The 24,097-nt window shown below is 48.3% G+C and overlaps 11 protein-coding genes across 11 annotated transcripts; 5 read left to right on the top strand and 6 right to left on the bottom strand.

Moving 5' to 3' along the window:
* Positions 1-322: 322 nt before the first annotated feature.
* N7455_001317 (uncharacterized protein) lies at positions 323-579 on the top strand (the record flags this gene model as incomplete). Its single annotated transcript, XM_065603975.1, has 2 exons — positions 323-358; positions 418-579. 2 exons carry the CDS (start codon positions 323-325, stop codon positions 577-579), a joined length of 198 nt encoding a protein of 65 aa, XP_065462466.1.
* A 995-nt stretch (positions 580-1,574) lies between these two features.
* On the bottom strand, positions 1,575-4,911 carry N7455_001316 (uncharacterized protein; the record flags this gene model as incomplete). The annotated part of the gene is made up of 4 exons (XM_065603974.1): positions 1,575-1,860; positions 1,917-2,299; positions 2,364-4,802; positions 4,858-4,911. The coding sequence occupies 4 exons, from the start codon at positions 4,909-4,911 to the stop codon at positions 1,575-1,577; spliced, it is 3,162 nt and encodes a 1,053-aa protein (XP_065462465.1).
* Positions 4,912-5,752: 841 nt separating this feature from the next.
* N7455_001315 (uncharacterized protein) lies at positions 5,753-7,138 on the bottom strand (the record flags this gene model as incomplete). The annotated part of the gene is made up of 1 exon (XM_065603973.1): positions 5,753-7,138. The coding sequence occupies one exon, from the start codon at positions 7,136-7,138 to the stop codon at positions 5,753-5,755; it is 1,386 nt and encodes a 461-aa protein (XP_065462464.1).
* Positions 7,139-7,850: 712 nt separating this feature from the next.
* Positions 7,851-9,261, top strand: N7455_001314 (uncharacterized protein; the record flags this gene model as incomplete). Its single annotated transcript, XM_040951655.2, has 4 exons — positions 7,851-8,216; positions 8,273-8,356; positions 8,421-9,163; positions 9,225-9,261. 4 exons carry the CDS (start codon positions 7,851-7,853, stop codon positions 9,259-9,261), a joined length of 1,230 nt encoding a protein of 409 aa, XP_040818194.2.
* An 86-nt stretch (positions 9,262-9,347) lies between these two features.
* N7455_001313 (uncharacterized protein) lies at positions 9,348-10,748 on the bottom strand (the record flags this gene model as incomplete). The annotated part of the gene is made up of 4 exons (XM_040951394.2): positions 9,348-9,420; positions 9,488-10,263; positions 10,332-10,415; positions 10,473-10,748. The coding sequence occupies 4 exons, from the start codon at positions 10,746-10,748 to the stop codon at positions 9,348-9,350; spliced, it is 1,209 nt and encodes a 402-aa protein (XP_040818303.2).
* A 341-nt stretch (positions 10,749-11,089) lies between these two features.
* Positions 11,090-12,587, top strand: N7455_001312 (uncharacterized protein; the record flags this gene model as incomplete). The annotated part of the gene is made up of 4 exons (XM_040951785.2): positions 11,090-11,542; positions 11,600-11,683; positions 11,748-12,469; positions 12,524-12,587. 4 exons carry the CDS (start codon positions 11,090-11,092, stop codon positions 12,585-12,587), a joined length of 1,323 nt encoding a protein of 440 aa, XP_040818490.2.
* Positions 12,588-13,634: 1,047 nt separating this feature from the next.
* Positions 13,635-13,886, top strand: N7455_001311 (uncharacterized protein; the record flags this gene model as incomplete). Its single annotated transcript, XM_065603972.1, has 1 exon — positions 13,635-13,886. The coding sequence occupies one exon, from the start codon at positions 13,635-13,637 to the stop codon at positions 13,884-13,886; it is 252 nt and encodes an 83-aa protein (XP_065462463.1).
* An 883-nt stretch (positions 13,887-14,769) lies between these two features.
* Positions 14,770-15,808, top strand: N7455_001310 (zinc-binding alcohol dehydrogenase family protein; the record flags this gene model as incomplete). Its single annotated transcript, XM_065603971.1, has 2 exons — positions 14,770-14,913; positions 14,966-15,808. The coding sequence occupies 2 exons, from the start codon at positions 14,770-14,772 to the stop codon at positions 15,806-15,808; spliced, it is 987 nt and encodes a 328-aa protein (XP_065462462.1).
* Positions 15,809-16,307: 499 nt separating this feature from the next.
* On the bottom strand, positions 16,308-17,774 carry N7455_001309 (uncharacterized protein; the record flags this gene model as incomplete). Its single annotated transcript, XM_040951190.2, has 3 exons — positions 16,308-16,477; positions 16,539-17,408; positions 17,462-17,774. The coding sequence occupies 3 exons, from the start codon at positions 17,772-17,774 to the stop codon at positions 16,308-16,310; spliced, it is 1,353 nt and encodes a 450-aa protein (XP_040818285.2).
* Positions 17,775-18,227: 453 nt separating this feature from the next.
* N7455_001308 (DUF92 domain-containing protein) lies at positions 18,228-19,485 on the bottom strand (the record flags this gene model as incomplete). Its single annotated transcript, XM_040951836.2, has 4 exons — positions 18,228-18,494; positions 18,556-18,916; positions 18,994-19,208; positions 19,300-19,485. 4 exons carry the CDS (start codon positions 19,483-19,485, stop codon positions 18,228-18,230), a joined length of 1,029 nt encoding a protein of 342 aa, XP_040818592.2.
* Positions 19,486-20,081: 596 nt separating this feature from the next.
* xlnR (putative C6 transcription factor) lies at positions 20,082-23,047 on the bottom strand (the record flags this gene model as incomplete). Its single annotated transcript, XM_040951340.2, has 3 exons — positions 20,082-20,225; positions 20,279-22,566; positions 22,630-23,047. The coding sequence occupies 3 exons, from the start codon at positions 23,045-23,047 to the stop codon at positions 20,082-20,084; spliced, it is 2,850 nt and encodes a 949-aa protein (XP_040818133.2).
* Between the last annotated feature and the right edge of the window lie 1,050 nt (positions 23,048-24,097).

Genomic DNA, 24,097 nt, shown 5'->3' with positions numbered 1-24,097 from the left:
TATCATCAAATCGAAGCTCCCCATTATTAACGCTCCAATTTGTCCCCCAGTCTACATCGAATGTTGTCTCATGGACATCATCATATACGTCAAATATACGCTTCTTTGCGGACCGAGGAATCGACCCAAGACCAATTGTCCCCATATTATTTGAGTCACTGTGATGCATCGTCGAACACGAGTCTTACTCAATACTCCGAACAATGCTCGCAACACCGGGATGGAAAGAGCGAAGATGGCGGCACTAATTTCTATGGTAGACCACACCATCATGACAGAGAAATAGTAAGCTGCGTTATCCGAGAGTTGGAGGGCAACTATGATGGACACCATTCGGGGAATCGATGTCCTATATTCTGTGAGTTAACAGACAGCGACTGGGACAGCGGCAGATATTTACACAACCACACTATATAGATAGAGGTTAGCTCCTTCATCTCCTTCAGTGCCGACGAAGAAAAAGACAAGAGAACTTACAAATCTCCCACGCAAAGCACAAGCGAGTCACAGACGATAGTGAGCAACGAAATCGAACCGAATACCCGAGCCCATACATCCACCCCTTGTGCTGCCCCATAGAACAGCGAGAGGAACATACCGCTGAGCGATGATGAGTGCCTGCGCAGCACACAAAATTGTCATGCAAATGAAAGCAATATGGAGATAGAGGGTAAATGCAGCATTTAATCCAGACGAGGACAGAAGGCGATACCGGAGATAGGACACGGCACACATATGAACATGTACACGAGTTAAGCTGCGGCAAGCTATTTTTACATGTGTGCCAAGACTTCTGGGTTGTTCATCAATGCCGTGAGATGCTGACCGGAGCTATAATGAATGACTATTAATGAACCCCCAAGGACTATCCAGCTGACCAACTGTATGGATGTCCAATTCCTGCAAGAGGTCGCAAGTGGTCGGATTCTACGCCTATTTACCTGTGAGATCAATATTGTGAGACCATCCACCCCAGCTCATGGATCAGCTACTCCCGAGCATACAGGAGAACCAGAACGACAATCAATGCCGATAATCGCCGGCTGGAGGCGATCCTCCGCCAAAACGGGTGAATATTCAGAGGAGGACATCGTGCCCAAGAGGATATATGAAGAATTGATTTCATTTTCTAGGATATGAGATTGAGGGCCAACATATGTATCTTAAGTCTGCCTTAATATACGGCTATCAAGGCGCGGCCCCACAAGGAATCCGTCAACGCCAATGCATCTCTCACATTCACCAGCTCAGATTGATGATTCAACCCAGACCGCTGGCTCCAAATAGAGACGAGTTATATCGACTCATTCCTGATCCATGGGCGAATTTGATAAAGACCTATTGTAGTGGGGAGCCGGGTACGATCAATGCCCCGGCCGCAACCTTGCTACAATTTGAGCAACTCAAACTAATGACAACCCTGATAAGGAACTACGATATTGAGCAAGTGGATGTTAGAAAGGTGTGGGAATTAAAAAGCCAGTTTACAACTATTCCGTCCGAATGACCATGCAAGATTCAAAAACGCTCGCACGATTGATTGAGAAAAAAAAAGAAAGGGAAATAAAGGGAGATCACCGACAGCGTAAGCGGTCCCATAGCCTCCCCATGCCTGCCATTGGTTTCTCAACAACGACAGTGGGGATAGTTTGCAGAAGGAACCCGATGGGAATAGATATTGCACCAAGAACGATGGAATATGCCCATTGATCGCCAGTCAACTTCGTGATTGAGAATGCCCGCCCGCCGACGAACATAATCAGTATTTGAGCTCCCATCATGACGGAGGTGATTGCTATGAAAAGCCAGTTATGATGGATCCCTTCGATTAGGTTAAATGATCGCTCAATTTGTCGATTGCTGTATTGGGGTTAGCAAGAGAAAAAAAAAAAAAACCGAAGGCAATCTCAACATACTTGTACATGTTGAATATTTGCATCCAGACATAGGTGTTGAAAACAGCAGTCTGTAACTGTGATGTTTGAAGGGCACTGTGGTAGGAGAATATAGAAGAGCCCGCGAAGTACAGAACGAGTGTTACTACCATCTGATACACAGATTGGCCAATGATCATCTTCCACATGGTAGGAGTAATCAAAGGTGTAGATGTTGGCTCAGGTTTGCGGTCAAGGATCCGGCGAGGAGGGGGGTCGGTTGCTAGCGCCAGAGCTGCCAGAGTGTCTTGGAAGAGGTTTACCCACATGAGCTGCACTGGTGTGAGAACCGACTCTTGCGATGAGTTGGCTACCGCAGAGACAAATGCAAGGCCCACGGAGGTGAAGGTGATGGTGATTTGGAACTGGAAAAAGCATATTAGTCTGACCGGCCATCTATACTCCTTGTTGATAGAGCCTCTAGTTTACCTGCAAAAATTTCTTGACAGCATCGCTGACTGCTCTTCCCCACATGATAGCCTTGACAATCGAAGAAAATGTATCATCCATCAGGACAATGGAGGAAGCCTCACGAGCAATTTCAGTGCCGGATATTCCCATCGAGAACCCGATATCAGCAGCTGCAAGGGCAGGGGCATCATTGGTACCGTCTCCAGTGACAGCAACGACTCTTCCGAGATCCTTTAGACGTTGGACCAGAACCCGCTTATCGTCTGGACGAGATCGAGCAAGGACCTTAAGGCGTGGAACTAGCTCCTTTTGCTGTGATTCATCCATCGCACGGAACTCGTCGCCTTCCATCACAAGATCATCTGGACTGTTAATGATCCCGCATTCTTCTGCAATGGCTCTTGCTGTTAAAAGGTTATCACCGGTAACCATGCGCACCGATAGACCTGCTTTATGACTGGTCTCCACAGCACCCCAAGCATCGGCCCGGAGAGGGTCTCGTAGACCCAGCATTCCATGAAAGGTAAGCTCTTTCATCAGCTCCTCGAAGTCGATAGTTTCCTCCTCGCCCCTGAAGGGCAGCTCCTCCACATCACGGAAGCAAATCGCAATTGTGCGCAAGGACCGTGAGGAATACCGAGAAATTGTCTGGCGTATTTGTTCAATACCATCCTCCGTGATCGGAGCAGTACTAAAGCCTTGCATTGGCTGTGAAATTGTGGCCACACATTTCTCAAGGAGAATCTCAGGAGCACCCTTCACATACGACCGATACAACCCGCTACCCAGTTTGACAACCGTGATCATGTATTTGCGAGAAGCGTCAAAAGGCAAAAGATCCACAACTTCCGCACTAGCACGATCAAAATCAAGCTGACCTAGCTCGAGATAGTCCTGCGAGAATCTCAATAAGGCGGCCTCTGTTTGGGACCCAAGAAATTGGCGACCCCCGTCATATTGGCTTTCAATTGCGGTCGAGTTGACCGCGATAGATTGCCTTAAAAGCGACCTTGATTGACCCGAGAGACGACCCATGCACTTTGCCACAGATGAGGAATTTTCTTCACCCAAGATGTCTGGACTGCTAGCTCGATCGGTAAATTGCGAGGTAGCACCGAAGAAACCCGAGACAACGGTCATCTCATTCTGTGTCAACGTTCCCGTCTTGTCGGAACAAATATCTGTGGCTTGTCCCATCGTTTCGCATGCTCGGAGCTGTCGAACCAAATTGTTATCTCTCATCATTCGAGTAGTGGCAAATGACAACGCAAGTGTAACTGCCAGGGGAAGTCCTTCGGGGACTGCGATCACAACGACAGTCAAGGCCAGAATGAAGACATTCAAAAACGATTGTCCCTTTTCCGAGGCGGATTCGGTGCTATTCCGGAGGCCGACACAGAATTTTATGAACAAGATTACGAACAGCACAAGCGCCGCAAGGGCACCAAAGCGGGCAATATTCTTTGCAAGAATGCTGAGCCGTACTTGAAGCGGTGTGAACCCTGGATCGGTGTCGAGAGAGAGGAGGATTCTTCCATAGCTTGATTTGGTGCCTGTAGCCAAGACAAGATACGCACCGACGCCTTCCACGACTTTGGTATGAGAGAGAATGAAGGGATCGATCCCATGAGAGCCATTAGGAAGAGTTGTGTCGATAGCACTCTTATCGACTGGATCAGACTCGCCAGTTGCCGAGGACTCGTCGCATTTGACCTGATGACCCCTGATCAACACTCCATCAGCAGGTACGATATCCCCTGGACTGATGTGGACAATATCACCAACAACAACCTCAGAAATGGGGATGTCATGAACCCTCGCAGATCTAAGGACCCAGACATTGCGATCTTGCTGTTTCTTGTTGAGTTTCCGGAACTTGTACTCCTTTTGATAGTCATTCGCAGCACCGGCGAGAGTAATGACGACGATAGCGACGAGGATGGCAACGCCCTCCACCCATTCAACGGGTGGGTTATTAGCAGTATGTTTAGTTCCGAATGTCTGGTACAGCCCTAAAGCAAGCGAGATAATAGCAGCGCCAGTTAGAAGGAATAGGACGTGGTCGTTATAGGCTGCCCACATCAATGACAGGAAGCTCGGGGATTGCTTTATGGGTAGGCGATTGTCCCCAAATAATTTCCTTCTGTCGATGAATGCATCGTGATCGAACTCTGCCGAGATAGGAAGTTCAGGGATGGGGACCTTTTCTGTTGGTGCAGTGCTTGTAGTACTCCCAGCGATATTCACAGGAGCACCTAGGTAGGTCTCGTCCAGGCTCAGACCGGAGTGGACGTCGGTTCGCAGTCCTTCCTCCAAACCTTTTACCCCACCGAGGGCATGCAACTCCTGGACATCTTTGGATTGTACAAGGTCGCCTAATGTGTCAGGATCAAGGGAAAACGCCGAAGAAAAAGTCGCTTGGGTGGATTGTTCTGTGACATGTTTTGATCGCGGTTTCTTTTGGGCATCGTCAGTAAGATGAATTTCCAGGCTTCACCATTGATGAACTTACTATACGCGACCAAAAAGACATACGAGATCCATTGGCCCCTGAAGTTGGCGTCATTTCATGAAGAATGTCATTGGGAGAGTTAGATGGGATAAATCAGAAAGGACATCTGAAAAAAGTGCACATGTGCTCTGGCGAAATGCAAATACGGATAAAAAGGGGAAGGAATTGTAAAATACAGCTTGGCGTATTTCAGGAGATTTAGATGTGGAATACATACATTATGTAGTTAGGTCAACTGGTCTATGATAACTATTGATATTTATTTGGAGAATATGAGACAGGATATCATAGTATTATAACTTGATATTCAAAGCGTAGTTTCTTTTTGCATGATATGTGTATTTGGGCTCATACAGCAACCTATGTACTTCTGATGCTATCCTGCATATTACAGGGCATGGATCACTTGAAGGTCATTTACTCGGTCATCAATAATATGGGTCCTCCCTTATCCATTGATTAGTTCATTTTAACTAGATATACTGATGTTTGACAAGCTCCCGTTCTCATTAGCCATATCATGAGATATGCAGCCTAACAAACAACCAAAGTCAACTCCAGAGCAGGCCACTGAGTTTCTTACAGGGCTATGCTGTCTATTGTACTCCTCAAAATCAAGCCCCAAAGATCACACAAGAAGATTGTTGACAGTCTCAAGTCTTGGCAAGGAGGCTGTGCAAGACAAAAGACCATGTTAATGCCCAAGGCTGGCTGACCCCCTCAACCCAAATGGTTCAAAAGAGGTGCAGCGCCAACAAAACTTAACCATTGATCATTGAACCCACAAAAAATTGATTAAAAAATGGCTAAAAATGGCCAATACTGGCTAGATACAGACTAACGGCGCTGGGGACATCCGGCAACGCCCCTCCACATTCCAAGCCCAAAAGAGAGTCTAATTCAACGTACGCTGTGCATTCTGATCCGCCGCCTCTACCCATGCTACTCTCCTCAAATCCTCCAGCGCCGCCACCGTATCTGGGTGGTTCGTTCCAAATGCCTTTTCTCTGCGAGAATGTAACTTTTCAGCCATTCCACCGGCGACCTCCCACTTGCTTTGCGACTGGTATATAAAGCTCAGATTGGCCATCGCGCTAAGTGTGTGAGGGTGGTCTTTGCCTATGGTCTCTTCCATCAGGCGCACAGATCGGGCTGCCAGGATCTCGGCATCCGGTGATCGCCTCATCATTTGATATGTCACTGCAAGATCCGCCATGGCAACTAGTGTGTGTGGATGACGTTCCCCGAGGACCTCTTTCATCACAGCTGTTGCTTTTCCCCCAAGGTCTTTAGCTTCTTCGAGCCGACCCTGATTGCGATATGTTGAGGCAAGGTTACTGATGGACATGAGGGTTCGGGGGTGTGTTTCGCCGAGCACGGTCTCGCTGCTAGCCACAACTTCTTTTTCAAGGCGCTCAGCATCCGTCCATCGGCCTTGATCGCGGAATGTGGATGCAAGGTTGGCCATAGCGTTCAAGGTGAAGGGATTATCTGTCCCAAGTTCCTCCCGACTAACATCGACAACCGCCTGTTCTAACCTTTCAGCGTCGTCTAGCCTCCCCTGGTCTCGGTATGTCGATGCCAGAGTAAGTTTCCAGTTTAACAGCGAAGCATCCGCCGGAGATAATTCCATTTCCCCAAGATTGACCAGTTGGCGCGCAATTGACTCGGCCTCTTCATACTGACCGAGATTGGCATACGATACAGCCAAATTAGACATTGAACCCAAGGTGGATGGATGGCTAGGGCCGATAGTTTTCTTCTTCGTCTCGAAAATCCTCGAATCAAGCTCGTGAGCATCACCCCAAAGCCCTTGGCTCCGATACGTGGAAGCTAGATTCGTCATCGAAGTCAATGTCTGGGGATGCGTCTCGCCGAGAATCTCTTGTCTCAGCTTGGTAACCCGGGCGCCGAGAGCAGCAGCTTGATTCAGCTGCCCTCGGCCCCAATACGCTGAAGCGAGATTGTGCATCGCTGTCATAGTCATTAAGTCTCGCTCTCCCTTCAGGTTTTCGCAGGAGTTCAGCACCAGAATGGCTAGATCTTCGGCAACAATCCATGATTTGGCCTGCAGCCATGCCTTCACACATGCGGATAGCTCTTCGAGCGTTATTGTCGTTGCGTCAGAATCCGCGTCTGTCGTGAGTACCCGATTCCCCGCTGTCGTCATTGCCGACTCCAGGTCTGTTGCTTCGGTCGTCCAGCCTCGGCCATGGTATATGGCCGTGAGTTCACTGACCTCCCTCTGGAGCGACTCGAGGGAGGGAGGATGTCTGTCCATAGATCACAGGCAGGGCAACAGGGATCACTCAACTCTGGGGCAGGTTGATGTTTGTGTGGATGATCTGATAGACGGGTTCTTAATCACTTACCCGTATCGGAGGGTGTCAATAGATGGGGTTGATGATGAAGACAGGAGAGCGCGACATGCGACTCAAAGGAGAATAATAATTGTGAGCCATGAACGCATTGCCAAGGTGTGGGGGGGGGGGGGGGACACGAATGCTCCGATTAATGACAATACAGACGAGAGAGGGGTCAACGGAGACGGTGTTCTCCGGGTAATAAGTTGTAAATTGTAAAGTAACATGGGCGATCGTCATTCCACATGATATTTTCGAAATATTAATAGCCTCAACCCTGCATCAAAATATCCCATAAGGCTGAGGACAATACAAGAAATGCTGTTGCCTGAAAGCTGTATACCGTATGCATACATGACATTGCAAAAAAATCAAACGGCTAGCTGGTTCAGCCCTACCGCGTGAACCCCAATTCCACAGTGGAGATGCGACACGTCTGTTTGGCGCTAGTAATAGGGCTGTAACTTTAATTAAGGGTGAAAGTTACCTAGGTACGAAGTACTAGTACCCGTATCTGTACCATGGTAACGTTTGAAACACAACCTGTCCCGAACTCATGTTTCCCCGGTCCTCGGGTCACATCTCACTTCCAAGGTTTAAGCTTCACTTCAGAGATTGCCCAGATTGATCATGTCTCGCCGAGGCACGCAGCCAGAGCCTTGTGGATCAGAGCCCAGTCGCTATCAGCGTCACCAAATCCAAGATGCAGATATAGATCCTTGGACTCAAATCCAGAGGTTCTTCAATATGCCATCGCAAACAGGACTGAAAGAACTGAATATCAATCATGGATGGCCAGTGATGGTTTTGCTACCTCTGGCTGGCCTTGCAAAGATATTTCATTGGAACCCGATCATAGTTCTCGTGGTGAATATCGTCGCCATTATCTTCTTGTCTGAGGCGATATCCATCTCATCCGATGAACTCGCAGAGCATCTCGGAGAGTTGCAAGGTGCATTACTCAGTGCCACATTCGGCAACACCGTAGAACTCACAGTGAGTCACAATTGATGCCCCAAATTTCGAAACAACCCAATGCTCACTCAGTCCAGGCGGGTATTCTAGCTCTGGTTCATGGCGAGATCCCATTTGCACAGTCTGTCATGGTTGGCAGTATTCTATCGGATATTCTGCTGGTGAGTTCTAGCATTATGAAAAACTTAGTGGTGGCCATATTGTCCGACTGACAGCCAAATCTAGGTCTTCGGCTGCTGCCTCGTCACAGCTTCGTACAACAAGGAAGTTTTAGAGTTTAACAGCGCTCTTGCAAAGACTTTATCCTCCTTGATGATGATCACATCCGTGACGATTCTTCTGCCAACGGCTCTCTACTCGACTTTCCCAGTATCTGAGATTGATGACAGGGTCCTATCCTTCTCCCGAGGAACGTCATTGGTACTGCTCGCGCTCTACGGGGGTTACCTCTACTTCTATCTCGGAACTCACAAACACCTCTTCCTTTCAAATGAGAGTGAAACCAGTGATGATGAAATTGAAGGAGATTCATCACCTCCAGCCAACCGACCCAACTTGGCTTCATCAATTATCCGCTTGATAACTGCCGTGGCCGCAACGGTCTTTTGCACAGAACTTCTGCTCGAAAGCATCGGCGACATGACGCAAACGCTCGGAGTCTCTGAAGTATTTATCGCGATTGTTTTTATTCCAATCGCTAGCAATAGCACCGAGGGGGTTACTGTCATTACGGCATCTCGTACAGGAGACACAGACTCTGCAATCCGGGTTATCATCGACAGTCTCTTGCAGATTGGCCTGTTTGTCATACCATTCTTGGTGATTATCGGCTGGTGTATTGCTGAACCGATGACACTTTTCTTTGACTCCTTCCAGACTGTTGCCATGTTTTTGGCTATTCTGGTGGTTAATCATTTACTTCGTGATGGACAGTACGCCTACATTCATGGCGCGATGCTCCTTGCTCTGTAAGTTTCCCTGGACTCCTTACTGACTCCCAACGATAATTTTACTGATGCATAATTATAGGTACTCTAGTCTAGTTGTGGCGTTCTATGCGCACTAGGTAGCTCAAGGCCTTTTGCCACCTCAACACATCTTTAGGAGACACCCCAAGTAACGAATGATGTGATATATCAGGACAGGACGAATCTAAGCACCTAGGAAAATTACATTCGAAGACACTTCAGGCCTAACAAAGAATGCAAAAGCAATGATCATGTATCTGTTAAGAGAAAGCAAAGTTAATACTGATGGAAAATAAGCCCAAAAAGGCAATGCAAGCGACTCACGTTCCAATCAACATCAGCCCCTCGAAGTAATTACTCCGCCCATCAGAGATGAGATAAGTCATAACCACCACACTAAGCAAGAGCGTCGTAGCCTCAAACCCATCAAACCTAAGAATGAGCGGCTGATCAAAAGCCCAACCAACAAGGACCAGCAGCGGAGCAAGAAGCATCGTAACCCGCAACACGTTATTAATGACCGCCCTGATCCCAAGCTCAATCTGATTGAGAGATCGGGACCCCACCACAATGGAGCGGTACTTGACCGAGTTCCCAAGCAGAGGAACAAATGTCACGGCAAGGAAAGACTGGTTCATACCCGTGATCGAAGCAACCCCGCTCAAACTGCCGACTATGTAATGAGTACACATAAGCGCAAAAGCGGAAGCAGCGGCTAATATTATAGCTGCTGGGCCCTTGCCGATATACGGCTGTGGGATCTGGGCCTCGATGATTTGGCTCTGGCGAGATTGATGGTCGCTGCGGGCGTGGTCTCGCTGGCTGAATGGGGTGCTGGCGAACATGGCTGCATGGGTGCCGAGGCGGAAGACGAGGAATGTGAGGAGTAGGATGACGAGTATAATGGCTGTTACACGTTGCGTTAAGAGGATTTGGTCTTCCGGGGTGGCTTTTGCGGATGGAAAGACATCCATTATGGTCGGGAGGGCGAGGAGGATGAAGACAACCATCATAAGGGATGAGAGGACTGTTGTGAGGGTGCGATCAAACCGGAGTCGCTTTTGGTCATAGCCTGAGACGAGGATAGTGCTTCCTAGGACCTAGATGTATAGTTTATATCAGGAGAAGGTCCATAGCACCAATGGTTGAATTTGATACTGGGATTTACCAGTAATAGATTGCTTATGACGCTTCCAAGTATCACGGACTGGGAGATGTGTGGTTGGTTCTGCGCGATCGCATTGATTCCGATCTGGATAACTCATCGTTAGTCTATATTTGCATTGAAGATGGAGTCCTTGGATATCACCATCAATTCCACTGAGTTTCCCAGTGTTGATTTCAGCACTTCGATGACAGCTCGACTGCCACGTACAGTCAGCGTATCGACTGATCGGCTAATCCATGATCCAAGTGGAATTAGAGCGACAATGTTAAGAGCGAAGATGGCAGCACTGTTCCACTTCAGGGCTCCTCCTATGATACCGATGAGAGGTATCAAAAGTGACAAGACGCCTAGGTGGTGCTGGATATGTGCCATAATGGAATTGCAATATAGCATAGGTGAGCTTCGATCGCGAGGCATGATTCATTGAGGGGAAAGGTGAAACTGAGAGAATTCACCCGTCTGTGGAAAGTCCACACACATGTGCAGGTCAATAAATGAGGCTCGGTGTATCGTAGTAACATTTCCACCCGATACTGTCACATATGTAATTAATGGTAACCAACTGTAATTAACCAACAGATACATGTATTTTTTATCTGCATGGGTCTTTAAGTAGAAGAATCCTAGCCGTCGACGCAACCCACCAGTTACACCAATGCGTACGCAGATGCCTAGGGCTGAAAGATAGTGGAGTAATACATCATCCCTTTGATCCTCGACCCCAATGTTTTTTGGTCTCTTTCCTCACTCTTGACAACATGAATAACACAACTCACCCCCGACTGCGAAAGTCAACCAAGATTGACCCTGAAATCATGGCCGGGTCCCTCGAATCAAATACTGACCATGAACAAGAGTCATTACTCAGGGAGGAGCTTGAACGCGAAAGGAACGGAGAAGAACCTGCGGACTTGCGTGACACAAACTACCCCGACTCGAAGCGCGCTATGTTCCTAGGCAACTCTGTTTTACGTGTGATTAAGACTACACTGGGATGCAGCTACTCCAATTTGCTACTGCCGTTTGTGTTTCTGGGTATAATTGCGGGGGGTCAAGGATGGGATGACTCGATTTCCTTCGTGTTCAACTTCCTGGCGATTCTTCCTCTCGCTGCGTTACTGTCGTTCGCCACAGAGGAACTGGCGAAAAGTGTCGGGCAAACCGTTGGAGGGTTAATAAATGCGACATTTGGAAATGCCGTTGAAATGATTGTGAGTGGACGTTTGACGCTCTGTTGAGGTGGGAAACTGACACTAGTCACTGCGCAGGTGGGGATCACTGCGGTCCGGCAGGGAGAGATCAGTATTGTGCAGTCTAGTATGGTGGGCAGTATTCTGTCGGGAAATCTCCTGGTATGTTTGGATTTTATTCCATGTCCACTGCCCAGATGGTCCTGTCTACTTACACGAAATTTAGATCCTCGGTGTTTCATTGTTCTGCGGCGGCTATGGAAAAGATGTGGTGAAATTCAACGTGGACGTTAGTGGGATACTATCATCTTTGATGGTGGTTTCATCTGCAACATTGATCATCCCATCCGTCCTCTATTCAACCATACCGTCCAAATCCCACGACGTGGAAGCCAGCGTCCTGAGTCTCTCCCGTGCCGCCTCCGTGATCTTACTCACATTCTACCTGGTCTATCTCTACTTCCAACTGAAGAGTCATTCCGAGCTATTCGTCGACGATAAACAAGAAGAGGAGGAAGAAGAGCGACTTCTGGGCCCATGGTCGGCAAGCGTCGTTTTGATCCTTGCAACTCTCGGGGTCACCGTCTGCTCTGATCGTCTGGTGGACAGCGTCGATGGCTTTGTAGATAAGTGGCATGTGAGCCGGGCTTTTATTGGCTTGATTGTGGTTCCAATTGTCGGCAACGCGGGAGAGTTCAATACTGTGGTCAATTCTTCAATCAAGGGAAATATGGACCTCGCAATTGGTGTGGTCGTGGGAAGCACTTTACAGATCGCATTGTTTGTGAGTCCATTCCTGGTCATGTGTGGCTTGGTTATTGGGCAGCCCATGTCCTTGCGCTACAGTCCCTTCGAAACTGTGGTATTCTTCATATCGGTCATAGTCATGGACTGCTTGATTCGTGGAGGTCGATCCAATTACTACGAAGGGTCTTTATTGGTTGGAACGTGAGTGACCACCTGAGTGTTCTGGTTGTCTTCAGTACTAATTATTTCTCCTAGGTATCTGATAATCGCAATTGCATTCTACGTACACCCAGACGCAGTCGATGCACCTTTCGTTTAGGATGCTGCAGGGTTGGTACCATTAATTATTTCCAGTTAGATTTATTACATTCGAACAACATAAAACATCTACGCTTCTAGGGAGCACTCAAAGATCATAGAAGGAAAATATTCTACAAGCAAAAGGCAAGGATCGCCATAGTGGAGTCACCTCGTAGGGCTGAGACTTGGCGCTGTGACCAGACAAATGCACCAATTTTAATTAAACCAATCCTTTGGATTAAATTCAATCAACTCGGCTTTCATACAGATTTTCTCACGGAGACTGAAGGGGATTTTCCAGGTCGACTTGCCTCAAACTCGAAAGGATCCTTTCTAAACAATAGACGACCCTAACTCAAGCATCATGTACTCCGTAGATATAAGCAACAAAATCAATAGTCGTCACATCCGTTAGTTTATTACCGGCTAACCGGCCAGGGGGTAATGATCAGGCAGCAGAATTCCGCAGAATTACTATTTTTCTTTCTCGGAATCATATTATCTTGATTTCAGCTGCTCCGTAATGACTACAAATCTATGAATTGGTTTCCTGTATACATGTAGAGTCGAATCATTATTGTGTACACAGTGTGGCTATTCAAAGTCACACAACATAAACCCCAGCTCAAACAGATCCATTTATAGAACTGCATAGCAAGGCTTTAGGAAGGAATGCTGAAACACCAGTCATGTACGATCCATCACAGTTGCAGCGCCTGATCTAGGCTAATAAATTATGTCTTTATTAGGAAAAGTGGTCGCCGGCCTTGTGTTTCCAGATCAAATTTAGTACGCCCAAAGGCTGGTCGCCAACCAAATATCACCATTTAGCGCTGCGCCATGCCCTATGTTCATGTAGAATGCACCTATGCCCCGTTGATACGACATGGCCTAGTCACACAGACCCAGGGCGTTAAGCAGATCGAGGTATAAAAGTCCCTCAGTTCACCCATCCAAGACGTATTCCTTCCCCATAGGTACCTTTCTAGATTATATTCTCATTATAATCACCTTTTGTGTGATACCGGTCTCTGTCACCTATCCCTATACTCGAGTCCTTGTCATCATGGGTCTTGTAAAGCTTCTGCTCAAAGTGATCCTCATTCCAATCGTTGTCCTCGTTGTAATTGCTGTTGTTATCGTCCTTCTCATCAAAATGCGTCGTGATCGCAAAAAGAAAGAAAGGGAACTGGAACAATCTTTCCAACCACCCCCTGTACAGCAATGGGTACCGTACACCCCGGTTCAGCAACCAGCCCCAGCATATGTCAAAACACCGGGGGCGATGGAGCAAGGGATTGGACATGGGCAGCCTTAGTGGCATTTTTTTTATTAGGTAATTATGTTTTGCAATATGAAATTTAGTGATTATCTTTGCTAACATGGGTGTTGTAGACTGTTTTGGGCAAGATTTACACCATGGTTGGAAGGTCTAGTTCTATAAGGTTGCAAGGGATTTTGTGTGAATGATTTCCTTTGAAAATTTGTCTGTTAATGCAAATCAATGACTATTTTCCAATGTAGTCATTGCACATGGTATTAGTGACTCTAGTGTCATGCTGAAACCTGTACTACTCAGGGGGATCATAAATTTTAATCCATGACATCTTCCCTGTTCGATCATTTTAGTACATATATAATTACATATGTATCTACCGTTACCATGTGATTGTGCACCATCAATTAGAGTGGGCAATATAAGGCATATGTTATATAAAACGCCACGGTCCGGCAAGTCTAAGGGCCATTACTGCATAGGTATATTATTACGGCCGAGCTAAATGGGAGCCGAACATGCTGTGCTTCGGGCTTCTACCATCCGAAATGTAGCATAAATGAAGTATAAGGCGAGGAAGATAATGCCGTTAGGTCCGGTTAGGTCCGCTAAACCCTAAGCCCGGATAGATCTGTAGAGATATCATTTTTTTTGATACTGAAACCCTCACTAACACGACAGGGAAGTTTTGAGCTAACCCTACAAAAATGCTTGTATCTGACGCAATTGCCCATATCCAGGTTCGAGCTTAGTGCTAACCTGAGTGATATCTATCATGCCATGGAGTTACCGCATCTTGGGAGAGATAGGGAACCAGATCATATCTGCTCACTGATCTTGAGATATAAAAAGTCCGCTCTAATTCACCCAATACTTTGTAAAAAGTCAATCCAATCACCACATCAAAATCACACCCACCCCCACCATGACAAACCTGAACCGCTATTTGTGGCAAGACGAGGCGGGCGTGCCAGGAGTCATCCGAAAGAGCCCGATTCCCTCTCAAATCGCCGATGAACAAATTGTGGTCAAGGTGCATGTCTGGGCGATGAATCCAGCCGACGCCGTGGTACAGGACATTCCCCTACCATTCATCAAATACCCCCCTGATCCTCAGAGAGGACATCGCCGGCACCGTAGAGAGCGTGGGATCAGCAGCTGCCGCCAAATTCCAACCCGGCGATCGCGTTCTGGGTCTAGCTCTCGGTGCAGCCGTAGCAAAACCAGAACAAGGCGCCTTCCAGAACTACGTGATCCTCGACTACAGCATGGCGTGCAAGATCCCGGATAGCATGTCCTTCACTAATGCATCCGTGTTCCCGCTCTGCATCGAGACGGCTGCATACGACTTGTTCTCCAAGGACTATCTCGGTCTACCATTCCCGACGATCAGCACCGCCCCCAACAGCACGGGCAAGTCCATACTCATCTGGGGTGGCAGCTCGGGTGTCAGCAGTAATGCGATCCAGCTGTGCAAGGCGGCCGGCTTCGAGGTCATCACCACCTGCTCCGCCCATAACGCCCAGTACGTCAAGGGCCTCGGTGCGGACAAGATCTTTTACTACACTGATTCGGATGCCATTGACCAGGTTGTCGTGGAGCTGGACAAGGGCGAATGCATTGGTATTTTTCAGGCGGCGGGTGAGCCTGGCCCGTCTTGCCAGGTCGCATACAAGTCTAGGCAAACCCTGCGCGTGGCTGCCTCGAACCCTGTGCCTGAGGGCACGGTCCCACAGGGTGTTGAGGCCAAGATGATCTTTGCCTCTGGGGGTGCTGTCATCTACTACGAGGTCAACAAGGCTACTTTTGCTGGCTATTTGCCCGAAGCGTTGGCCCAGGGGACTTATCAGATAGCCCCTGCCCCGGAGATTGGATCAACAGAGGGACCCGAGGGAATCCAGGAGGCACTGAATTTGTTGAAGAAGGGCGTGTCAGCGAAGAAACTGGTGGTGGTAGCGAACTAGATATCCCTAATGTCACTTTTGAGATTTAGCGCCCCCATAAAAGCGGCAGCAGCCCATATAGGAAAGGCCCTGGCGTCTATATAGTTGCTTATAATGGACTGTAGACCAAATGCTCCAGGCTTTGCATCTTGTGGAATTTGCATGTGGACTAGCAAGCTAGCATATTGAGGGCGATATGAATCAAATATGCTTTTACAAATGATATAATCAAAGCATAGGCGAAGAATGATTCCATGTGATCGTTATTGGCAAATCGTTGAATTGAATTACATTGACATGGAAGTAGATATTCAAGCGGTCCTAGCTAAAGACATTGAAATTTCGGAAGAGGAGAATTGATCTCAAATCCCCAATCCGACATAACCAAAGGCATCCTGGCCTACATAAGGCTTGCAGTTCACCACAAGTGTCTGTTCCTAAGAAACCTCAGGGCCCCAAGATCCAAGTAACACCCCCCAAATCCATAATAAGAGACAAGCAATTCTGTAGCTTGAAAATCTTAAAAAGAGACCTGCTCAACGGTATCGCGACGCAGGACCTCAGCATCTTCAGGCAACAAAAATCCGGCTTCAAGCTGTCGGTTGATGGCTTCTCCCGCCTGACGTCGATAGTTGGCTACCGTTTTGTAGATCGCCCACAGTTTGACATCTTTGAAAGGGAGCTCGGTGCCTTTTAATAACAACCAGGTTAGAAAGCATGAAAGAAATTCTCACAGAAATGAGCAACTTACCAGTGTGCCAATGCGGATGCGGCTGAGGGGTAACATCAACAATTATGGCAGTAGGCACGTCTGTATGAACAGTTCTGACCCCAGCCAGCGCATTTCCGGACTCATCTCGCTCGATGTTCCCGAATCTGTCGACATCAATCGTGGTACCTCGCGGGGGAGTAACACCAGTCGTAATCCATTCGGTCATAGCATCGAAGAGAGCATGGTAAAGGAAGGAGTTGGCGAAAGTGCTCCACTGAGCACCTTCCAGATCAACGACCGACAAACGCTTCTTATCAGCCATAGAGAGGTATCGAGTCTCGCGATGAGACATGCCAGCGACTTCGTAGAGCCGGAATGACCTGCTATCAGCACGGCGATGAGGAGGCGTTTCACTTCCGCCGTAGAGTGTCTTGATGTAAATGAGCTCGAATTCACCGAGAACCTCAATGATCTTTGCATCGCGCATGTCTGGAAGTGGGTTACCGCCATCGCATTGGCATGGCATGAATCCCTCAAATGGGGCGCATCCATTAGGAAGTCGGAGATGAAGAGACTCGACGATGAACTTTCTTATCAAGTCTGCAGTCTGGGAAAGACCAGTCAGTACGACGCGCTCGGCCTTGATACCCAGATGTCCTGATCTCAAGGCATGTGAAGCAGCGACAAGAATCTCCGGGGACTGCAAGGTTGCGGCCCACCATCTTTCCTTGAAGATCCTGTAATTGTTCCAAAGCTCATCTGTGTTAGAGAAAGAGGGTATGTTGCTGGAAAACTCCTCTAGGGTTCGACAGGGGATAAAGTGCATCTCTTTGTAGCGTTCGGGATCAACTTTTTTGATCTGGTCAATTGCAGCGGGAGCCTGGGAATCAACTTCCAGCCAGGCATGTCCTTCCGACCATTAGCACAGACAACATGTCAAATTATAATGTACGAAAACTCACCATTGCGCATCAGCCACCGATTAATGAGGCGCCAGATAGTTGTTCCACCCCATAGGTGAGATGGTTCCATGATCACAAGACCGGAGAATTTGCCAGGATCGGCAGGGCAACGAAGAATAAGGCGTGTGCAGTACGAGTTGGCAACGGCAACGCCGGTTATCATGTATTCCTGGGAGACGTAGTCATACACAGGAAGCAAGTCACTGTGATGGAGGTCATATGTCACGGTCTTGGATGTTTCAGTCTCCGGTAGGAAAGAGACGCTTGGCTTTGTGACTCGCACGTGCATTGCACGTTCTGCTTCAGTTGCCATCTTGTCTGGCGTACTCTGTTCGCCCAAATCATGCAAAGGTCAGTCTTCCGAGTCCGAGATGAAGCCTAGGGACACTAGGCACGTAGAAGAGACTCACGAAATAGGGCCAACGGTGACACGTGATGAACCGTGGTTGAGTCACGGTTGCGTTGGCTTTGCCTGATTAGGCCGGTGTTGTTGTTGAGATGCGAAGGGAATACCAGAAGAAGAGGAGAGAAGTGAAAGAGAAAAAAACAAAACAAATACTGAATTTGTCGAAGAGGAAAGGTGGGAAGGTGATGAGTTGGAAGTAGCTGGGGCAAACAAAAAGCTAGGCTGCGCTTCTCAAAGCAGATATTCAAAATACTAAGAGAGATAAAGACATATATTCATAAGTTCATCTAAACCCGAAAAAATAAACAAGTTGGAGACCTGGATTAATTCGAGATTCTACCAGAAGAATATCTGTAGAATTCACACCAGCAACTCAAACACATCCAATCCCCAGAACCACTGTGCAATACCCATAGCTCCGACACTCATAGTTGCAGCCATGAGAAGATTGACACCGTTGTTATCTAGCCAGTCATGACCAGTTTCAAGACGACGACTTTCCTGACTTTCCTCGGGGATATGTGTCGCCTGGATGCCACGCAATGCAGCATTATGTATGCTACCGGTGGCTTGGGCGGTGCTATCAGAAGGAACAACCGGCTTGCCCGTGGAAGGGTGAATGAGAACCTAGAAAAACAAGATTAGAGCTTTGTACACAGTGGCCAAGGACAAATAACCGTGAACTCACCTTCCTACCACCACTACCCTCTACAACCTTCCCGCTCCTCTTATCGACAACACTGGCCTGCAAAAGCCCACCAAGAACACTGTCAAGGACGCTGCCCAATGTACCCCAAAGAGTCATAGCTATGGTCCACAGAGCCCGATCCTTCAATCCGGCACTAGAACAGAACGGAAGAACCGCAGCAGATGTCGCGGAAACAATGAACGAACCCAGAAGACCAGCCCCAAGGCCAGCTGCGGTAACACCACCATTTGTACCGGGAGGGACTTGACGGAGATTCAACGAGGTAATCAGGCGGGGTTTGGATTTCGAGAGAATGCCGAGCTCGGAGGAGAAGGTGTCTGCAGCGACAGCGGCGTAGTTTCTGCGAAAAAAGATCTTATTAGCTATATGCCCTAGAATAGATAGTGTAGGCATAAAATGTGATGTTGAGTGACATACGCTACAATGCCAACAATCAAGATATCAGCCGCATTCTGGCCGAGTGAGAAACATGATTCGGTGCCTGTTGTTTTGGCCAGGATAATCGTATGAGCGATCGATAATATGGTAGCGACAGCGGAGTTCGCTAGGACTTGAATATGGTTTCGGGGGCCTTCGCCACCTTCCGCACCGGTTGCGGAGAGTGTCAAACGCGACTTGATCTCATGTTTTACCTGTCATCGCGATCTTGTAAGCTGCGCCCATAGATATAAGTTGAAGAGTAGATAGTATACAGCTCCTCTCGACATATGGGTAGCTTCATACCTTTGTGACCTTAGTCCCGCCGAAATAGAATACTGCAAGGAGCGCCACTGGTGCCGACCATGGATGGAGAGCATGCGCGGAGGCTGAACATCCCGCAAATACGAGACCGAGCGGGGTAAGGGATTTGCGCGACCAAGCTCGATAGACAAGTCCAAAGACGAGAGGTATGCCTATATAGGGTTTCATTTTGTTGGTCTTGTGATCTCGAGTACCGGCATTTGTTGGGAGAGATGGTGGTTGAGGTTGAAGAGGTGTAGCTGAAGAGCATCGGAGCTTGGGTGGAGTCCGAAATAAGCATCATCACATGATGTGAATTCCACTTTTATACAACTGAAGGCAAAAATAGAAATTGAAAATACTAAGCATCTAAACGTCTAAACATGTATAAGATAGTAATTACAAAGTTTGTGTAGCTCAATATTGTAAGTATTAATGCATTGATCTGTTGGAGTTTCATTGAACCAGCGAACAGCTCGGAGGTTTTCGTAACGTCTTAGCAGAGCAATGAGCTTGTAGGGAATATAGAAAAGTTAAGTACCCAAAGGATATTTTTAAAACCATCTAAAGTCAATCCATAGGTAGGTAAGGTATGTGCCGAGTCAATATATAGACACCAAAACTGTGCGCCTTTTTGCTCCTCGGGGTATGTCCAAAATCCAGGAAAAAGAATAATATACAGGGCGCAAATCGAATCAAAAAAAGACAAAGGAAAGCATAGTATATCTAAAATCGAGACAACAGGTGGCAGCCGTGAGAAGCTCAGCATATACTTGGCAGTCTTGCTAAAGCGCGAGGCCGCTGCCATCGCCACTCCAGCGGTAAAGGGCTAGCACCTCACGCCTGCGTGATTGCTGCTCGCCGAAGTCTTCTGGGATACGGCCGCGGACTTGAGCCAGTGCCGAGCGCATCACCTTTCGGAACGTTCGCTGCATGATATTAGTCTCGGTAAGTATAAGCCTTGGTCACGGGTAAATCTTACCTGATATTCAGTGTTCAAAGTCACGACGCAAGCCTCATGCGCTCGCACGATTGTTTCACAGGCTCGAACAACACTGGGACTGGCATCTCCTTGTAGTTTATCCGCAGTTAAGAGTAGCAAGAAGCTACCTTGCAAAAGATATATGCCAAAGAAGAAGGGCATGAAGCTTAGATCGGGGTCGTATTCTAAAATGTCCGAGGCCGCCTCAGCAGAGCTGACTGCATGGCCCATGGCAGTGATAAACGATTCGGAAGAAATCCAGAGATCGTTATCGTCGAGCAAGTTGATCGGGTCCCACTTTCCAGCCAGCAGAATGTGGAGTACATGCATAATGTGGGTGCCATAGGCAACCACCATCCTCGTATGAACGATGGACTCGCTCACATGCGATCCTACCGTGCTACTCGACCGACCAGACGGGCTGACGTGGTTTAGGTTAGAACCTTCCATGGCTGTGTCAGGCTCACCGGTCCCGAGGGCGATAGAGCTAGTATATCGAGCCTCGAATTCTTTCAGGCTCTGGGCGTAAACATCGAGCTGCCGGCTGATTTCCATGGCCTGACTTTCCCACTCGCCGCTATTGCGGAAATGGAGACCGAAGCGCGGGTGATTGCGGGCATGTTGCAAATCCACAATCTCACCCAGGATAGACATTAGGGGTAAGAAATACCCAAACATGCTATGGCCAGTGCATTCAGACGATGGGCCAGCACGGCGGAAGTTGACAGATGAAAAGTCGCCCGCCTGCCAGATATCATCGTTCATCGGCTGTAACAATCCCTCGCACTCTTTGTCTAGTAATGTCAAGGGTCGGTTGTAACAAAGTGCTAGGTGGCGATCTGTCGCATATAACAGCCACCAGATTCGCCGGCGTTCCTCGCGTTCTTCCTCTGTGAGATTAATCGCAGAGTTGCCTGGGCCGTGGCCCAGCAAAGAGGACGGTTGCCTCTTGTTACCATTCACGTCAATGTCCCCTTCACCCTCCATTTCGCCGTCTTGGCGGGTTGTCGCATTGGGCGGTAATTCGCGGCCGAGTTTGAGCTCTCGTGCGAGGGACCAGGCAGCTGTCCACCATCGCATACTTGCAGCCTTATATTCGCTAGCAGAGACAACAGTCGCCAAGTGAACATACGTAGCGACGTCATCAACTGCGCCAGTAGCACTACTTTGAGCACCCAATTGATCCATAGAGACCCCAAAGCCACCCAGAGCCACCCCATTGATTACCATATTAGCTGGGTAATTGGGAGACGCTTCTCCGGTGGCAGGGCCATGGATAAGTGGCCGAAGTAAGCCAATAGTCAACTCCAGAAGCTTTTGGCAGACTCGGCCTCGAGCTGAGGGGGGTGATGTCAAAAATGCAGCCTCACTTGTTTGAGCTGCGACCCACAGCATGCTGGCGAGCAGCCCGGGGGTGCATGATCGCGGCTTTGTAGGGTGTAGGAACGATTGCTTGCGGAAGACATAGCCAACCACATAGGGCGACGACGGAGAAAGATGTGAGGATGATGAGCTGGTGAAATAGACGTCGAGGAGATCGCAGGCGAGGGATTGAGGGATTATAGATATAATGTGCGGAAGAACTGGTTGCAAGACCGGGTATCTCAATGAGCTGGAGAAAGGGGGCATGCTGAAGGAAGGAAAGTTCGCGGGTGATGGGGAAGGGAGTGGCAACCAGCTAGGTGACTGCGCTGGAGGAGAGAAGCCCATAAAAGAAGCCGATGGGTTCTCCGTCGAGTTTCCAATGCGGAAGTGGTTCATGGAGCTTGGATTTGCGTCTTGCGCATTCATCAAATGGTATGCGCCGTCATTATACCCCGAAAACCCTTGAGCATGAAGCATTGAACCCGGCGACCGAGGGTTCCCGTTTGAGTTTTGCATCATCTGTATAGGGCGCATATCCGGCACGGACATCGATGGTCGGTGGGATTCTTGGAGCGCTGCGTAATTATTGAATGGCATGCCCGTCATGTTGGAACTCATCTGCTGTTGGGAAGGCGCTTGGACGGGCGCTTGATTTTGGCGCATGGCAGATAAGCCAGCCACCTCCATGTTATGCGCCCGAGATTGTGCGGCTTCGGTTAGAGTCCGCGCGGCGTCAAAGGCGCGATCATAATGTTCGTTGGATTCGTGCAATGATTGTCCGTTTGGGGGCCGTCCTTTGGCAAGCGTTGTGTTTTCGTTGCCACCCATGTCGGTGTCGGTAATACCAGTGGCGGCTATATCCTTTTTCGACGCTTTCCCGCGCTTCTTGCGCTCGCGGGCGTACTCACAGCTGAGTCCGAACTCTGGGAACTGTTAGTTCAACCAATGCGCAAATTCAGACGGTCCGCTAAGGGGAAAAACTGTACCAACACAATGTGCACAGGGGTTATGCCCATCACATTTGGTTCGCAATTGGTTGCACTGGTCGCAGGCCCGGCTAATTCTCCGACGGGCCGGGGTTGCGGATGAGTTTTTGCGAATAGCGGAGCGCGCCTCAGCAAGGGAATCGCGCAATTCAGGGTCCTTGAGACTTGAATTGGAACCGTTTTGTTCGCTGTAGAGGAGATGTTGGGAATGTTTGGATGTCTTCGGGGCGAGAGTGTTCCCAGGATCGGACGGGAGGTCAGCAGTATCGGCTTCACGGGCTAACTGGAGCTGTTCCAGCGCATACTGCGACCCCTCCGCAAGCGTGTCCAGCCCGGGGGTTTGGGATTGTGTCATCCGTTCAGCTTGAGACGAAAAGGGGGAGTAGGAATTTGCAGAGGAGAGGGAGGTCATCGACATGCTTCTCCGAGGAGGCGGAAACAGGGCTATGGCGACATAGAGGGACAGATCAAGGGGATCTAGACTCTCTGGTCTATCTGGCACAAAAGGATTGAGTTAAAGTTAGAATATAGGGTGACCAAGAAGTCACAACGGCATTGCAGAAAGATGCAGAGAGAACGGGGAGGCGATCTCGGGACTTTCTTTTTCTCCCCTCGCCGCACCCAAAGCTTAGTTTTCGCACAGTTTCGAAGGCTAAAGGCAAGAGATCGGAAATTCCAGACAATTTCTAAAAAGAAAATATCACCCAAAGGGAGGATCAGAAATACGAAGATTAGAAGATCAGAAGACTAGAGCATTAGAACATCAGGGGATCAGAAGATCAGAAGATCAGAAGATCTGGGGAAGCCATGTAAAGGCGGGGGCAACGGCACGTGGTGTATCGGTGTGTGTTATATAGAATGTACATACGGAGTATATATATCTCTCTCTCACACTTCCATATCAATCAATTAAACATTTAATACACCTTATATCCAGACCTTTAACCTGTTTCCTGTGTTTTAATCCCCAGGACGCCTTGTGTTTCAAGTGAAACTGCAGACTCCCTTTCCTCCCTTCGCTTATGTCCGTGTTCTCCACATTTCACCTTGATCAAAATCCTAGTCATCCACTAGAACAAACACGTATACTAGCCTTGGATATATACACTCCGTACGAGAATACAGATGATTTCGGACCTGAACCCCTCTTCTGGCCACGGTTACATACCCCGGTCTTGGCACCGGGAATGAGAGGACAAAGCACATTAACTAAGGTAGGGAGTATGTACAGGGTCCCCGGGTATAATCAAGTATAATCCTTGCCGGGGCCATTCGCAAGGGCCGGGTCTATAGGGGTCGTCGGGTACAATGTTAAATTATGTGTGAATCTGACCATTCTGATACTCCTAGGGCTTCGGAAGCTCGGCAATTGTATAATGTACACTTGGTCTAAACATTCCAAAACGGCTAGATCCGCGTTCCTAGGTCACTATCTTCCTTTTTAACTTTTGGATTTTGCCTAAATACA

The sequence above is a fragment of the Penicillium solitum genome, assembly GCF_028829755.1.
Source record: "Penicillium solitum strain IBT 25940 chromosome Unknown utg000001l_segment0_segment0, whole genome shotgun sequence".
Lineage (NCBI taxonomy): Eukaryota > Fungi > Ascomycota > Eurotiomycetes > Eurotiales > Aspergillaceae > Penicillium > Penicillium solitum.
Note: the sequence above shows the minus strand (reverse complement) of the source record. Positions and strands in the feature narration are given on the sequence as shown.